At 32.0% G+C, this 17,884-nt stretch overlaps 1 protein-coding gene across 5 annotated transcripts in view; it reads right to left on the bottom strand.

The window, feature by feature from the left end:
* Positions 1-1,173: 1,173 nt before the first annotated feature.
* The window catches only part of LOC18431292 (rhodanese-like domain protein), a 31,893-nt gene continuing 15,182 nt past the window's right edge, over positions 1,174-17,884 (bottom strand). For 2 of the 5 annotated variants that reach the window (XR_016049774.1, XM_088858858.1), the window contains 5 exons: positions 14,646-14,709; positions 14,401-14,483; positions 14,166-14,298; positions 2,783-2,977; positions 1,174-2,293 (listed from right to left, as the gene is read on the bottom strand). Coding sequence is in view for 3 of the 5 variants with exons in the window: in XM_088858858.1 (XP_088714984.1) it covers positions 1,532-2,293; positions 2,783-2,977; positions 14,166-14,195 (987 nt within the window). In the remaining 2 variants the exon portion in view is untranslated. Of the gene's footprint in view, positions 2,294-2,782; positions 2,978-14,165; positions 14,299-14,400; positions 14,484-14,645; positions 14,710-17,884 lie in introns of those variants that run through there. The other 3 variants (XR_016049775.1, XM_006841417.4, XM_088858857.1) reach the window with 3 other exon arrangements.

Genomic DNA, 17,884 nt, shown 5'->3' with positions numbered 1-17,884 from the left:
CGACACTTCTAGAAAGTCATGTTTGTAGTATTTGTAAGACCTCAACTTTTGCATACACACTCTCTTCATCTCAATAATCAATCCCCCTAAAAAAAAAATTCAATTTGAACCCTAGATATGATCAAAATGAATCCCTTCCAAAACCAAATCTAGACCATTCTTTTTATGAATTTCAAGATCTTAATTTTTATAAACTCAAAATAATTTTTTTCTTTTTTAACATTCTTCATCAAATGATAATAAAGTCATCCAAAAATAACGGAAATATAAAAATCCTTCTATGGCCCAGATCTAAGCATCTCACCAAAATGAAACGGTCTATGCTAATTGGGCTAAAAAAATACTTTCTAAGTTGTGTTTTCAATTTTTTCTTTTTTTGTGATTGTTCATTAAAATGAAAAAAGTGTATATTTCAAATTTTGGATCAAACAAATGGCCATAAGATGGTTTTTTAAAGTTGTTACATCATATCACTATAAAATTGTTGCATAAAATCATTGCATATATATATATATATATAAGATGCTAAGCCCACTAGCTGATGAAATAGTATAAATCCACCTGCTCAAATTAAATCCTAATCGATCTGAGAGTCAGAACTGTATTTCAATAATATAGTTTTAATATTTTTATAGAAATCCAAATAACATAAAATTTGAAAAATCAACACTTCTCATCAAGGTGCATCTAATAAAAATATTAAAAAATTAATTCGCAAAAATTAATCTGACCAAAATACCTCTACAACTTTTCAAGGGTATTTTGATCAATTTATTTTATGTAAATTATTTTTTTTGATAGTTTTAGCAGATTCCACTATTTTTTAAAAATAGACACTCCAAATTTCTAATGATTTGAATTTGTTGAAAAAAAAATTAAATTTCAATTACAAAATACAATTGAAATCATTGGATATATATATATATATATATATATATATATATATATATATATATATATATATATATATAGGTTGAGATGATTGAAAAGTTTTTCAACGAAACACTACTTGCTACTCTAATTTTTGAGATGCACCTTACTTCTCTAGTATAAGGTTGCAACCTCGTATAAACCTTTTCCCAAATTAGGTGTCCCCACGGAAACAACCGCTTTTGCAAACATTAAATAACAAATTCATACAAACAAAATTGTCAAAATCTAAAAGATCCGAGATAGAATAATTCATTTTCAAGATCATTTACTTCAAATGCGTCGCCATCACATTATCTAAAACCACGATACAACATTCTCCTCTTATAGTCTTGCAAGCCCAATGCGAGGGATAATGAGAAGCCCATGCCCCAGGGCTAATCCCATATCACTCCATCAAGAAGATGAGGGTCATCATCCACCTTTACCATGATGATGATGCCCCAAACATAGAAGCCAAATTATATAATAGTACACTGGCCTAGGGCATATGATACGATCCATGTTATACTGACAGGTCCATTCTTCTTACCGGGGTAAATGCCAGTGTCCATCATCAAAAAGGGATGGTGGATACACCTTTGGGGTGTTTTCAATTGTATCATGGCACACCTCCCTCATCAAGGAAGGCTTTAATCTGATCGATATACGATTGTCGTGTGGGGATAATGTGACCTGAATCATGCTCCAACAAAACTGAAGTATCTGAGCTAAACATGCTCACAAGCTCCACACTCACAGCATGTGTTATCTGCCGGTCGTTTCCTCTCTCACTACCAAAAATGTGAAGCGAGGGGCACTTGATGGGGGGGCCCTGAAACAACTCTTTCACAGGAGAGAGGAAACCCGAACACAATATCACAAACCCAAAACTCAACTGGCCTTCACTTTCCCTCTCTTGCTTTGCACAGAGAGTAGCAGCCATGGCAGCTCCTTGTGAGAAACCCAATACCCCATCAAAAGGGCCCAGTCGTTGAACCATTTCCATAATATAAGCATATGAAGTTTCCCACCCCTCAGTTTGCTTCTCATACTGAAGTGGATCAAAGGGCTCATCGGCTTGAACCCACTTTGGGCCTTCATGTTCTTCAGCTTCATCCTTGAGAGCGTGAGATTCAGGTGAAATGAACCAAGCGAACCTTCGGTTGCATTTCTCAAGAGGGGGACCTTGATCAGAGAAGGCTCGTGGCCTGAAAACAAAAGGCACCTCATGCGGCGCATCTATGTATACTAATTCTGCGAGGCGCTTGATTTTCTTAGCAAATGAGGCAGTTCTACCCTTGAAATTTGAAGCATTCTGTCGAAACCCATGAAGGCAAAGAATCCGAAGTTTTTTTTGCAGCCTGCTACATATGAAGCGTGTCTGAAAAACATTCAAAAAACTATTACCATAAAGTCCTGAAAACCCAAAGAGTCTCGATATATTCAAATTCGCATTGTGATAATAACCCCTATAATGTTTTATTCCCAATTTATTAAAAAATAAACTAGCTTAAATGTAATAAAGCTTTCAATGGAAATGCAAGTTGAGAACTCATCACTTGATGAGTTATCAAAAGGAAAAATAGAAGTTCATAGAAGCTTTCTTCAAAAATGGAAGAAACTATTTTTCATTTTTCTGAATTTTGACTTTTTCTCAAGATTTACCAATGAATTTTCCAAAGACACCCCAAAAGTTTTAAAATTCACCCAATAACTACCTCGCAGAGAAATTCCTAAAATGACAAGAGCACTATAGCCCCAACTATATAAAAAATCCATAAATGGGTAAGAATCATAAAAATCAGAACGTTCAGGGTTAGGAAAGGTTTCATACTTCAATCCATTGATTTTTGTACAAGTATATACAGACCTCACCATTATGTTCTGCAGCTACGTTGGTCACATTTGAGGTCGGATCACACCGATTTGTTAATTCTAATTCTACACTATTTGCTCCATCAGGTGTTGATGGTGAAAGATCGACACTGCCCTCAAATGGCAATAACAGGTTCCCAGTTCCATTTTTCTGGCATAGCTCACAAGTGTAAACAGCATGGCCTTTCTCCTGCTCAAAAGATACATGAAGAATGTCGTCAAAATCTGATTTTCTATCGGTAATCAAAATTAGATGAAATCCACCATGCCCTTGAAGTTGTTCACAAAGGTAACATAAAACATGCACCAAGAACTTTGCGATGAACTTTATTTTCAATAGAAGTTATTTATAATCAACTTGAAGTAGAAATAGCGTTAACAGTTTTAAATGTGTGTGTGTGTGTGTGTGTATATATATATATATATATGGAAAAAGTTTATATAAGGTTGCAACCGTAAAATGTAGAATTACATATGCACCTCAAAAATCCATCAAAAAATGTTAGTTTAATGTTGAAAAACCCTCTAATTGATCATCTCGAAATCGAGATATATGAATATGAAAAAAAAAAAAAAATATTTTTGAGTCCCAGAAATAGTGCATCTTGCAACACATTACCTAGACTGTCCATTTTCAAGATTTTCATATATTTATAGATCTCCTTGATTTTGGCCATTTTTAAGTTTAAAATTTTATAATTAGATATAAAAATAGATTTTGAGATAATCCTAATAATTTTTTACACCAAAATTACATGTTACAAAAACATTTGGAGGTGCACCATAATTAGATTGTTTAAGGTTGCAACCTTATAGAAATCGCACCCTATATATATATATATATATATATAATTTTTTACACGAAAATTACATGTTACAAAAACATTTGGAGGTGCACCTTAATTGGATTGTTTAAGGTCGCAACATTATAGAAACCGCACCCTATATATATATATATATATATATATATATATATATATATATATATATATATATATATATATATATATATATATATATATATATATATATATATATATATGGGAAATGCTGGTGTAGGCCCATTAGTTCACAGCTATATATGAGCCCAACGGCCCAAGTACAGCCGATCTAATGATCACGACCTCATTTCATATTTTAATTTTAATTTTTTTCTATAAGTCTAAATCACATTAAATTTTAAGCGTCTATTCGTCTCATCAAGGATCACCTAATAAAAATATTAAAAAAATAATTCGTAAAATATAAATAGACCAAAATACCCCTATAAAGTTTCGATAGGAATTCGGTAAATTTATTTTTTACAAATTATTTTTTTGATATTTTTATTAGATTCTCCTATATTTAAATAACACACACTAAAAATATCAAATGAATTGAATTTATAGTAAAAAAATTAAAATACAACATCCAATCATGAACATTGGATTGGCCTAGATTGAATATGGGCCGTTGGGCTCATATGTAGCTATGCGCTAGTGGGCCTACGCCAACATTTCTTTGGACACACACACACAAAGGGAAAAAATCTTGATTCTCAAGGCCTCATTTTCAGTTAGGAAGGTCATCTCCCTCGTGTCTTTAATCAGTAGGTAGGTCTCCCGATTGATACCCACATCCTAAGCATATTTTGCCTTGTATAGTTTTTACCATCATCAACAAAAGGCCTCTCAGGGTGCAAGGCTGCAACAAACTTATGCAATTTCCTAGTACTGGTGCCGTAATATAGAAGCCTTCCAGATATCCTCTAGTCCATCATCAAAACCACCTCAAATGCAGAGGAAGCATAGAATGGAGGATGCACGAGCAAGAGCTAGACAAGCACAACTTTTTTTCTTTTTCTTTTTTGAAATGGAAGAGCACAAAGATTTTGGGCTTAAAAAATTTGAAAAAAAGGTCAAATAACAAAGTAGACCAGGCAAAAAATAGAGAGATCAGTAGAGAGAAGAAATTCATATGCTGCATGCATGGACACCTAAATCAGTGTTACACAGGTGGTTCCATTTTTTCTCGTGTCTTGACATGTATCAATACTTAGAAGGGTTGAACGCTCAGACACAAGACTGACACGTGGTCTTCAAAGTCTGATGATAACTTCCCTGATACAGAATACCGACACATTTATGAAGTGTGTCTAAATAGTAGATATGCAATAAACCTATTTTGTATTACAAAACACTGCAAGTCATTAGAGGGAGCAAAAGGTCTAACAGCCACGCCATCAACTTCAGTTGTAACTTACTCTCCAAATATATAGTAATCTTTACGAAGTGCATCCATTTGGAAACGTAATTATAAATGCCCCTTGACAGATATATTATCTACTACTAGTGGGTTTACGTGGGTTTACCTGCGTTGCAGGTAGAAATTAAATAGGAAATGGCATAAATATTTTGGTATATTTGCCATAGAGTACATGCAATGAAATAGTATTTTGATATGCAATAGGTCTTCACTCAACTAATAACATCTTATTGCAATGAGAGATTACATAGATATGCAATGAGAATTAAAACAAATATCATATTTTCAATCTATTCTCAATTTAAAAGAAGCTACATTTAATAATTTTAATTTAGATAATCACACAATATTTAAAAATTAAAAAAGTTTGAATTAATTTTTTTATAAATTTTATTTATTAATAATTTTGAGCAAGATTCCAACAAAATTAGAATTTGAATATGAAAAATTATTCTAAGAAAAAGGTCAATGGGTCAATTATAACCGTACAGATAATATAAAGGGGAAGTGATTGTTGTAATTTTTGAGGATTTTTTTTATCGGTGGCTTATCGTGTGTCATAATCCATTATTACTTGGTATGTGTAAATTTTAGAGGTAGGATTATATTTTAGAGGTAAGCTTATGTATTTCTTAATTTTAAAAAGTTCTATTTTTTTGTAATATAATTTTTCGAAGAGGGCACTAAAATTTGACAAGGTCCAAATTTTTATCCTTGAGTAAAAGATGGGTTTTCATGAAATAGTATCTTCGGATGATAAACATGAGAATTCGGGTGGTTCGTTTACAAACCTAGATGGTGTCTTTCAGGCCACAGCTTTTCAGATTCAGATAAATCATCAGCATTTGGGTGGTTTACAATAGTTTCCAGGAGGAGTAATATTTTTTTTACAAAATCAAGCTCTACCGTACAAAGACATCTTTGCCATTGGAATTCTATTAAAAAATTCAAGCAACCAATCTTCACCATTGGAATTTCATTCAAAAATAAAAATCTAAAAGTAAGAACTATGGTAGTTTTAGGAATAAATGGTCCCTTAATTATAGATTTTAAAAAGCAAAAAATTAATAAAACCTTAATGGCTTATTTTTTAAAATTAAAATTACGAAATGAAGAATTAATTCATTTTCTAAAAAATAACACAATTCTTAAATTCAGATTTATACAAAGTAATAAAATATAATATTTATTTTAAATTTTTAATATGCTTAGATTAGGAAAAACCTTTATTTTCATAATGAATTTTTTATTGAAGATAATATAATATTGGTAAAGAGATATTATTTTGTACACCTAGAATAACATTAAATTTTTTAATTTAAAAATTTATATTATCATCAGTATTAGGTTGATTACTAATTTACTTATAGTAGTCTCATAATTGGTAACCAACAATCATTGTTAGCACTTGATTTTTCATTGACGATCATTAATAAACGGGTATTATTAGCATTACACACATAAGCACCAATAGAATGAACGATGCAAATTTAATGGAATGGCAAAGATATTGAGTATATCTATTTAAAAAAGCCTCTATAACAAACCAAGTAATTCAATCTTTACTATAAATATAGCCAAATAATTACAAAAAATTTAAAGTATAACTATGAACTAAATAGACATATATATGTGATTGTAATTAAAATCGTTGGACAATTAAAATGTTTAACATTGGTGGGTGTAGATATTAACAAAAAAATAAAAATAATATATAAAGTGAAGTTCAGAGAACAAATTGAAAATCCTAATTAAAAAAAATTCCAGAAACCCTTAAAAAAGACTTGAAAAGTGAATAATAACTTAATATCAAAAAGTTTCAAAAAAAATTAAAAATTCAAGTTTAAAGTGAAATCCATGAAACGTTGGTGTTTGTAAGTAAATGCCTTACTTTACAATGAGAAAATACGTACAAATATTGAAAGAGTACCAATTGAATGAGTCTAATCTTTTTTAAACAAAAAGAAATTATAAGCTTGCTAATTAGTATGTGGATGGATTTTTTCAAAGGAGTTACTTAATTTAAGTAAACAAAGGTGTCTGTAAATTCCACCAACCTCACATAATGTAAAATAGGATACTGTTGAGATCGTGTAAGAAAATTTTGGTTATTCTTCTGCTTTAACTTGTAAATACAACAATATTTGAATTAAAAGACACAAAATAAAATTGGAAAAAGAAACAAAAGTACCTACAAATGTAAAAAAATAACAAAATTAAAAAATTAAGACCAAGAAAACATGATTTATAATCATTTATGTGTGGTCATTCTTCCTTTCTTGATATAGCGTCCCCTAACAATTCAAAAATCTCCAAAATTGATATGAAAATTTAATATCAAGATTTTAAAAAAAAAAATTGCAAAAAAAAATTACCCTCCTAACAATTTTATTTAACCAAAAAAATGTCTCAACAATTTTAGATTTTAAAAATCTAAACAATTAACTTCAGAGTTATTTTTTTGGATTTTAAAATACAAAAAATGCAAAATCAATAAAAATATCCCAACAATTATAGTTAACCAAAAAGGTGTCCCAACAATTTTTTATCTTGAAAATCCAAAATTTATTTGAAATTGAAATTGCAGATTTTAAAAATCCAAAAATTCTTTTTAGTGTCCAACAATTTAGAAATCAATTTTGGATTTTCAAAATCCAAAGATTGCATTTTAGGCTTTTAGCATTCCTAAACATATTCAGATTTCAATCCAAAATTTACTTTTAAATTAAAATTTGAATTTTCATAGTCCAAAAATGTCATTTTCCCACCGGATCATGATTTTTGTTAAATTTGGATATTGAAAATCCAAAAATCTTGTAAAGTAAAAGATTAAAAAAAAAAGGACTCGACTACCCTTCAAGATTTGAAAATCCACAAATAAAACTAGGATTTTGAAGATCCGGACAATTTTGAAACCACCAAAAAAAACTCAATATAAATGTAATAACGATAAATTGTGAATAAATTTTACATAATGTTGAATAAAACAAATATGAATGAATTTTTCTCTTAATTTGGGCTATTTACATGGTTGTGAGAGAGAAATCTTATATGATAATATGTGAGAGAAATTAGAAATTTTACACAGTAGTGTGTGAAATCTTACATAGTTGTGGTAGTGTCCGTTTGCTTGAGAGAGACACATAAAAGAGATATATACATGTTAGAGAGAGACACATAAAAGAGATATATACATGTAGTTATCTTTACATGGGGCGACCCCTTCCAAGCGGTGCAATACTAACCCCTATCTTTAGATGGGGCGCATCCCTTCCGAGTGACGCAATACCATAAGTCATGGAACCCATAATTATCATGTTATTTGACACACAAAAAAACCATCACTCCATTCCATCCCACGTAGTCGTGTTTTATATAGTAAAGAAATTTGGTGAATGAGATGGGGACACAAGACAGGTGCATCTAAGAGAATTTTTAGGAGTTGCAAATTTTCAAAATTTAAAAAAGAAATTTGGAACTCAAAAGAGAAAAAGAGGATAGTGAGAGATTTTAAAAACAATATAAAGAAAACAATTTAGATGGAGATGGGAGGGGTGAGTGACATGGAGATGAGAGAGTTTTAAGGACTTGCAGCTTTTCAAACATCCTTTTCTAATTTTTTTGACACTTGTCAAGTAGTACTACATTATTTGGGGAAGGTTTAGAAAGGTTATCTACTTGACAGGCGTCAAAACAATTAGAAAATGATGTTTGAAAAGATGCAACTCCTTAAAACTCTCTCATCTCCATGTAACTCACCCCTACCATCTCTATCCTAACTTTTTTTTTTATATTGCTCCTAAAATCTCCCAGTATCCTCTTTTCCTCTTTTGAGTTCCAAATTTCTATTTTAAATTTTGAAAAGGTGCAATTCCTAAAAATTCTCCTAGATGCACCTCTCCTATGTCTTGTCCCATTCATCGTATATCTTTACTATATAAAACACGACTACGTGGGATGGAATGGAGTGATGGTGTTTTAATGCATCAAATAATATGATAATTTGACAATTATGAGTGCAATGACATATGGTATTATGTCACTCGGAAGGGGTGCGCCACATCCAAAGATAAGGGCTAGTATTGCACTGCGTGGAAGGGATCGCCCCATGTAAAAATAACTATATATATATATATATATATATATATATATCTTTTCTTTTTCATAATATCTCTTTCATGTGTATCTCTCTCTCAAATGGATAACGTCTCTTGCGCTCAACCAAAGATGACTACGTGTAAGATCTTTCTAAGACACTACCGTGTAAGATTTTTTATTTCTCTTGCATATTATCATATAAGAGTTCTCGTCACTACCATGTAAATAGCCAAAATTAAGAGAAAAATATATTCATATTTGTTTTCTTCAACATTGTGTAAAATTTATCCACAATTTATCGTTATTACATTACTACTATTTTTTTTTGCGATTTCAAAATTGCTCAAATCTTCAAGATCTTGATTTTAATTGTGGATTTTTAAATCTTGAAGGGTAGTCAAGGCCTCTTTTTTTAATCATTTACTTCACAAGATTTTTGAATGTTCAATATCCGAATTTAACAAACATCATGATCCGGTAGAAAAAAGATATTTTCGGACTATGAAAATTCAAAATTTAATTTAAAAGTAAATTTTGAATTGAAATATAAAAATGTTTAGGGATGCTAAAAGCCTAAAATGCAATCTTCGGATTTTCAAAATCCAAAATTGATTTCTAAATTGTTGGGACACTAAATAGAATTTTTGGATTTTTAAAATCAGAAATTTCAAATTTCAAGTAAATTTTGGATTTCCAAGATCAAAACTTGTTGGGACACCTTTTTTATTAAATCTTATTCTTCGGACATTTTTATTTTTATTTTTTACATTTTTTATATTTTAAAATCCAAAAAATATAAATTTCAAGCAAATTTTTAGATTTTCAAAATCTGAAATTGTTGAGACATTCTTTTTTGTTAAATAAAATTGTTAGGAAGATATTTTTTTATGCAATTTTTTTATTTTTAAAATTTTGAAATTAAATTTTCAAATCAATTTTGGAGATTTTTGAATTGTTAAGGGATGCTATATCATGAACATCAAAAAAGGAAGGATAACCACAAATAAATGATTAGAAATCATGTTTTCTTGTTCTTATTTTTTTAATTTTATTCTTTTTTTGCATTTGTAGGTACTTTCTTTGCATAATTATTTTTTGTAAGTAGGATTTTTGCTTTATTATTTTTTTGTAATTAGGATTTTCAATTTTTTCTCTGACCTTCACTTTCAGTTTTTTGTTAATATCTACACCCACCAATGTTAAACATTTTGATTGTTGAACGATTTTAATTACAATCACATATTACATGTCTATTTAATTCATAGTTATACTTTAAATTTTTTATAATTATTTGGCCATAAATAGTAAAGATTGAATTCCTTGATTTGCATCGTTCATTTCATTGGTGCTTATGTGTGTAATGCTAATAATACACGTTTACCAATGATCATCAATTAAAAATCACGTGTTATCAATGATTGTTTGTTACCAATTATGAGACTGCTTATGTGTGTAATGCTAATAATACTCCTTTACAAATGATCATCAATGAAAAATCATGTGTTATCAATAATTGTTTGTTACCAATTATGAGACTACTATAAGTAAATCAGTAATTATCAACCTAATAACTATGATCATATAAATTGTTAAATTTAAAAATTGAACGTTATTCTAGGTGTACAATACAAAATAATATCTCTTTACCAATATTATATTATCTTTAATAAAAAAATTCATTATAAAAATAAAGGTTTTTCCTAATCTAAGGATATTAAAAATTTAAAATAAATATTATATTTTATTACTTTGTATAAATCTAAATTTAAGAAATATATTAGGTTTTAAAAAATAAATTAATTCTTCATTTCGTAATTTCAATTTTAAAAATAAGCCATTAAGTTTTTCTTAATTTTTCAATATTGAAAATCTATAATTAGAGATAATTTATTCCTAAAACTACCATAGTTCTTATTTTTAGATTTTATTTTTGGATGAAATTCCAATGGCGGAGATTGGTTGCTTTAATTTTTCAATGGAATTCGAATGGCGAAGACACCCTTTGTACCCTAGAGATTGATTTTGAAGAAAAAATATTACTCAACTTGAAAACTATTGAAAACCACCCAAATTTCTACCTCTAAAATTTACAGATACCAAGTAAGAATGGATTATAACATACGATAAGTCACCAATAAAAAAAATCCTCAAAAATTACAACGATCACTTCCCTCTTATATTATCGGTGTGGTTATAATTGACCCACTGGACTGTTTCTTTGAATAATTTTAAAATTATAATTTTGTTCAAATATTGCTCAAAATTATAAATAAATAAAATTTATAAAAAAATTAATTCAAACCTTTTAAATTTTTAAGTATTGTGTGATTATCTAAATTTTTAAGGTGTGGCTACTTTTAAATTGAGAATATGATATTTGTTTTAATTCTCATTGCATATCTAAGTAATCTCGCATTGCAAGAAGATGTGATTAGTTGTGTGAAGACCTATCGCATATCAAAATACTATTTCATTGCATGTACTCTTAACTATGGCAAATATACCACAATATTTATGTCATTGCCTACTTAATTTCTACGTGCAATACATGTAAACCCACAAGTAAAACAGTAAATCCACAAAGGTCTAAAAAAAAGAAAATCTCATTTAAAACATCCATACGTTTTATATGCAATTGCTATTATCCTAGTAATGAGAGTAAATGATCACACACAGGACTCGAAAAAAGGGCCAATTTGAAACATACATGGGTTTTAGTATTTGTAAAACGTAAGTCACAATGAATGAAAAATTGCCTGCCTGGCCGCCGGCATAGGGGGCAATCCGAACCAAATGCGGCCTAGGCAGGGTCCCATTCGAAAATGTACTTAGGGCCCTAGGGCCACCAAGGTGGCATGATGATACACTTGGTAGAGGACTCTCATCCAAGGGCAAAAATCGACAATTTCCTCCCCCAAAAAGGGAGGGAAAGGATTTGGGGAATCATTTTAGCCACCCAAAACTTTTGTGCACATATTCTCCATGAAAAACAATCTCAAAAGTAAGATTTTAAGCTTTTTATGATGATTAATTTTTTTTTTCAAACTGTCCAATTTCGCAAGAAATAAAAAGTATTTAATGTGAAACTTTTTGCAACTTGATATAGTTACAAAAGAGGTCTTTCGGCAACCAAAGATCATTGATTTGAGCCCAGTTCATTGGGGTTTAGAGAGCTTTGTGTATTTCATTTCTTGGTTTAGGATTCTGTGATATTTATGAATATTAGGCTCTGATTTTCTTTTTCTCAATTGGTTTTAAAATTAGCTGAACTATAGAGCATATAGAATGCAAATTTAGTAATAAAAAGTCTAGAGACAAGGAAGTAGTTAAGATTGACGGCTAAGAAATGCCAAAAAGAGCACAATTTCGATATCTGGGGTTGATAATCTAAGAAAATTGCGAGATTGAGGAATATGTCACACATAAAATTAGACCCGGGTGGGCGAGGAGATGTGCAATTGGAGTTTTATGCGATCGCCGCATACCAATGAAGTTGAAGGGCAAGTTCTATAGGACAGCTATGAGACCAGCTTTGCTTTATGGGCAGAATGTTGCGCGATCAAGAAACAACATACCGATAAGATAAGTGTAGCTGAGATGATGAGGATGTTGATATGCCAACCCAGTACAGCACCAAGTAGGAGGTGCGAGTTGGTTCAAGTCAAAGGCTAAAAAAAAACAAGGGATTGGCCCAAAAGGACATGGTTGAAAGTAGAGAGAAAAGATATGGCACATTATAGCCTCATTGAGGGAATGGCCCTTGATAGAAGAGAACTGCATACCGGGATTTGTATAGACGACCCCAAATAGTTGAAAGAAGGTTCCAATGATGACGATGGTGATTTTCTTTTTCTCAATATTCTCTCTCATTTGAGTGTGGGTTTTATATTGAGTTTTTTTGACATTTCATTAAGATTGAGTAACTCAATCCTGAAAGGATATCAACAAACTCGAGTAGGTTTTTGTTTTACTTTATTAGGTTTCAGTCTTCAATTCAAGTTTCGCAATCATGTATGTCTAAGTTTGACCTACACAATAAAATAATACACACAGATGATTGTAAAACAATGTTTTTAAATGAAAATAAATGTTCTATACATTTAATCAGGGGGTTTTTAGTAACCGACAAAACTCCCCAATATCATCTTCAAGGGCCTAAAACACCTATTTATGTGTAGGCAGCCGAGGTATCTAGGCACTCCCTAGGCAGCCAAACCTCCCTTCTTGAACACTGGTAAATCACCCTTTGTGGGATTTGAACTTGCAGCCAACTTCTTTAATATCAAAGGTTCTACTGATATATTAAAGATGTTTGGCATACATTATGCAAAATACTATTATTAATAAGGTCTAAAAAGCACAATTTTGAAAAATAAATGAATAGAAATGCAGACATTTTCATGTCTTTCATAAAATAAATTTATATTTTTAAGTTGAAATTTTAAATTTCCTTTTATATTTTTTGAAGTTCTTATATGATTTATGTAGATAGTAAGTTTAATAGCTGTACAAAATGTTGCATCACACCAGGCTCTGGGATGAAGTACTAGACACCGATACACATACTACAAACTAAAACCGGTATAGATCTCCATGTAAACTGCCCTAAATGTGTTAGTTTGGCTGCTTGCATGATTTCCAATAGAATTGTAGAAAGGCTTAACATGGATCCATACCAAGCTTGGGGGATCATCACTGATTACGACTAAGCAAACAATTGCTAAGAATTAATAAAGAAATCAGTGAATATACTATACTCCAATGTGCCTACAGAAAACCATAATCCATTGGGGTTATGATCGTCCATCAAAATGAGGCATGGTGATGGAGAGAGTGGAACCCACCACAAAAGAACATGACCCGAATGGCAGGGGCTAAACTCTCACCATCCCTGTTCATCATTTTGCTGGATGATCATGACCCCTATGGACACTGGTTTCCACAGTCTATTTGATTATAATTTCCTAATCAACAATTTGATCAATGAACATGAGTTCAACTGTGTAAATATAATGGAAGGAATCCATGTTTCAAACCTGACAAATATTGCAAACCAAGACCAGCATTCGACAATGATGGCATCGGCAACGTGATGAGTAATCATCAAACGGGACACCGCAAAGTAAGCAGGAACCAACAATCTTTTTATCCGAACTTCCAACTGATATTCTACAAAGCACATATAATCATAAAAGTCAAATTCCACATTCCAAACCAAACCACATAGTATTCATAAGCAATTATAATGTAAACGGAATCTTGGAAGAACACCTGGGATCAAAAACAAAGTTTTTTCCATGGAAAAATCCACCATCTGGATACTGCTCCAGATACCTTTGAATACCACCATAAAGCTGCAAAGAAAACCACTGAATCAATTGAAACGACAATTCTCACCAAATGTTCAACAAAGTACCTAAAAAATATCTATATCACTAATATCAATTGTTTGACATTTCAAAAAAAGGTTGATTTTGCCAGCAAAGCACTTGTTTGGAGAGTGTTTTGCAACTTACCAGAACATCACAGCCGTGTTTTGCTTCTACACCACATCACTACGGCCCTCACCCACCATAAAAACTACAGAAAAACACTCCCCAAGTACAAACATAATTATTGATACCAGTATGTATAAATAACAAGCCAACTATTGGTAGACATAAATATGGCCCTCACAAGGAACTGGGAAGGGACAAACCACATGTTTCTCCGTGGTGGCCCTGCCACTACACTTCGATATCGAGGGAATTATTTTAAGCTTATTTCACATGAATTGGTCATAATTCAATCTTCAGAATTTTCTTAAAAGTGTTTTAGCCAAAGAGGGAAAAGAATTGGCCACTATCAGCCAATGGATAATTGGATTGTATGGACTAGATAAATAAATAAATGGGAATCTATGGGAAAACAATAAGAAAAACACATTTTCCTTAAATTAACATGGATGTTATGCGTTGAACAATGGTCAGATAAAGACTGAAGGTGCAAGGCCTTCGTGATTCATGGATGGATATTGATTAAGGGGCTTCAATCTTAGGGCTTGCCGCTAGGCAAAGTGGTCAACAATTGGCGTAGACATAGCAGTTTGGAGCCAGGGTTTAGCAAAGAAGAAGATAGGGCAGATCCAAACTTAGAGAGATGCAAAAATTAGAGATAAAAGGAGTACTAGCAGCTCTAGGCTTTTGAATAAAAGTCCAAAACAAGATACTTTATTATACTTAGGTACATCCCTTATATAAGAAAACCCTAAACAAGACTTAATCATAGTCATCTAATGTTTCAAAAAGCACTAGGTGGCACCTAGGCGGCCGTGGCAGTCCAGGCCGCCCAATGCCTAGGTGGGCACCCAGAACTTGGGCGCCCCAGTTGAAATAAAAAATATAGAATTTTGATACAAATGAGGAGAATTTTGATATTCTAACCACAAATATTGGAATTTTGATATTCTATCCATAATCCATAATTAATATTTCCATGAATGAGGAATTGAGGAGAAGTTAAGAAGAGAATTCTGATAATTCATAAGACCATAATCCATATCTTCATACAATGCAAAACAGTAAAACCATACACTGATAGTCTAATACACACAATAGTAAAATAATAGAAACTAAAAATAAGAATAAAAAAATACAGAAATTAAGAAAATATACAGTTTAGGACACAAAGTCACACAATAGTCAACACTCAACAGTCAACACTAAGAGTCAAGCACTCAAGCACCTTTCAACTCTTCATTCTTCAGTCATCATCATCATCATCATCAGAAGGAGTAGGGTAAGCCTCATCATATGCAACAGATTTGAAGCCTTCATCATCAAAGTCATCTCGCTCTTCAACATAACGCTCGTCCTCATCTATTTCTTCTAATCTGCCTCTTCTTCCTTCTCGCTTTCTACCTCCCTCTTACTATGTGCAGATGAGGCCCTAACAGTCCTGGCTGCTCTACCTTTTCTATCTTTTTGTGCTTCTCTGAACTCAAACATTGTATAATCTCTTCCTTGGTAGGCTCAAGAACATTTTTACACGGGGCAACAACCACTTTAATACCGACAAGGTGTTTTTGAACAAGTAAATAGCCCTATTAGTATCGTTTCCACAATAATTACATTTAATATGATTTTTGTCATTCGGCTTTAGGTTATAACCATACTTCCAACCCGGATCATCACTTCTAGAAGAACTTGGAGAAAATATTTCCATAGAACAAGGCTAATTTTCATCTTTTTTTGGTTCTTCTAAATTCAAAAATTGTTTAATCTCATCCCGAATAGCTTCAGGAACTTTTTTACAAGAAGCAACATTTTCTTTAATACCAAGAAGGTATGTTTTGAATCGGTTAATACCCCCTTTGGTATCTTTTTCACAAAAATTACACCTTATAAAAATTTTGTTGTTTGGTTTCGGGTTATGACCATACTTCCAACCCGGATCGCTTCTTCTAATAGAACCAGAAATAGACCTATTCAAATGACAATGATTTTATTCCTATATTTGTTTTACAAAACTCATATATCGTTGAATCTCGTCTCTGATAGCTTCAGGAATATTTTTATAAGGGGCAACATCCCCCTTAATACCGACAAGATGTTTCTTAAACTGGTTTATGCCCAATTTTCTATCTTTTTCACAATAATTGCATCTTATGCAATTTTTGTCATTCGGATTCAAGTTATATCCATATTTCCATCCCGGATCACCACTTCGACTAGATCCTGAAGAAGACATCTCAAAATAAAACAAGCAATCTAAAAATAAAGTTTTGGACTTACTTTAATTGCTCGAACTCCAAACTTCCACCTCTAATAAGTTTTTTTATGCTAAAATATTCAAAAACACCCTCTAAAAGGATTAAAAAACTCCAAAACTAAATCTAATATACCTAGGTGATGTTTGGATCTATTTCCCATAACTTTGAGAAACACTTTGATCCAATGAAAATTACAAAATCTAGTTTTTTTGAGGTTTCTCTATCTCTCAAATGGATTCTTGTGGGTTTAGGTTTCAAATGAACTTAAAACCCACCCTTAAAAGCTTTTATTTTTCAAAAAAGCTCAATAAAACCTAAAAAAAAGTCATTTCCGCCCTAAGCAGGGCGCAAGCCCTGGGCAGCCGCCCAGGGCTGGGCGATGGGTGCCCACCTCGGCGAGTGCAATACCGCTTAGGCGGCTTCCCCGAGACCACCACTTAGTATGGCCACCTTGGCCTGGGTGATGCACCCAGGCCTTCTGGACCGCCTAAGCATTGGGCAGTCCGCGTTTTGAAACATTGTGGCCATCCATCTAATCTAATCATGATCATTCATTAGAAAAGACTTTAAGTAAAAAGAAAGACAAAAATTCTAGAAATTACTACTTCAGCATTATCGTCAAAGCCTTTTTCCCAACCAATTGGGGTCGGTTACACGAATCTCGGTCCACCATTCTGCTCTATTAAGAAACATACCCTCAATGAGGCCATAAATCCCCATAACTTTTCTCACGACATATAATCATGTCCTTCTAAGCCTACCCCTTGCCCTTTTTGAGCCTTCCACTTTAACTAATTCACACCTCCTAATATGTGTTATACTGGGTCTACGTAGCACATGGCCAGCCCACCTAAGTCTACTTTCTCAAATTTCTCTCATCTTATCGTCTATTGGTGCTACACGCTCACACCTATATTCTCTCGAATGTATTCATTTTGAATTCTATCCCTTCTTGTCTATCACTCATCCATCTTCACATCATCATCTTAGCTACACTATTCTATT

Source organism: Amborella trichopoda, chromosome 2 (assembly GCF_054954075.1).
Source record: "Amborella trichopoda isolate Santa Cruz 75 chromosome 2, AtrichopodaSantaCruz75HAP2 v2.0, whole genome shotgun sequence".
Taxonomy (NCBI): domain Eukaryota; kingdom Viridiplantae; phylum Streptophyta; class Magnoliopsida; order Amborellales; family Amborellaceae; genus Amborella; species Amborella trichopoda.
Note: the sequence above shows the minus strand (reverse complement) of the source record. Positions and strands in the feature narration are given on the sequence as shown.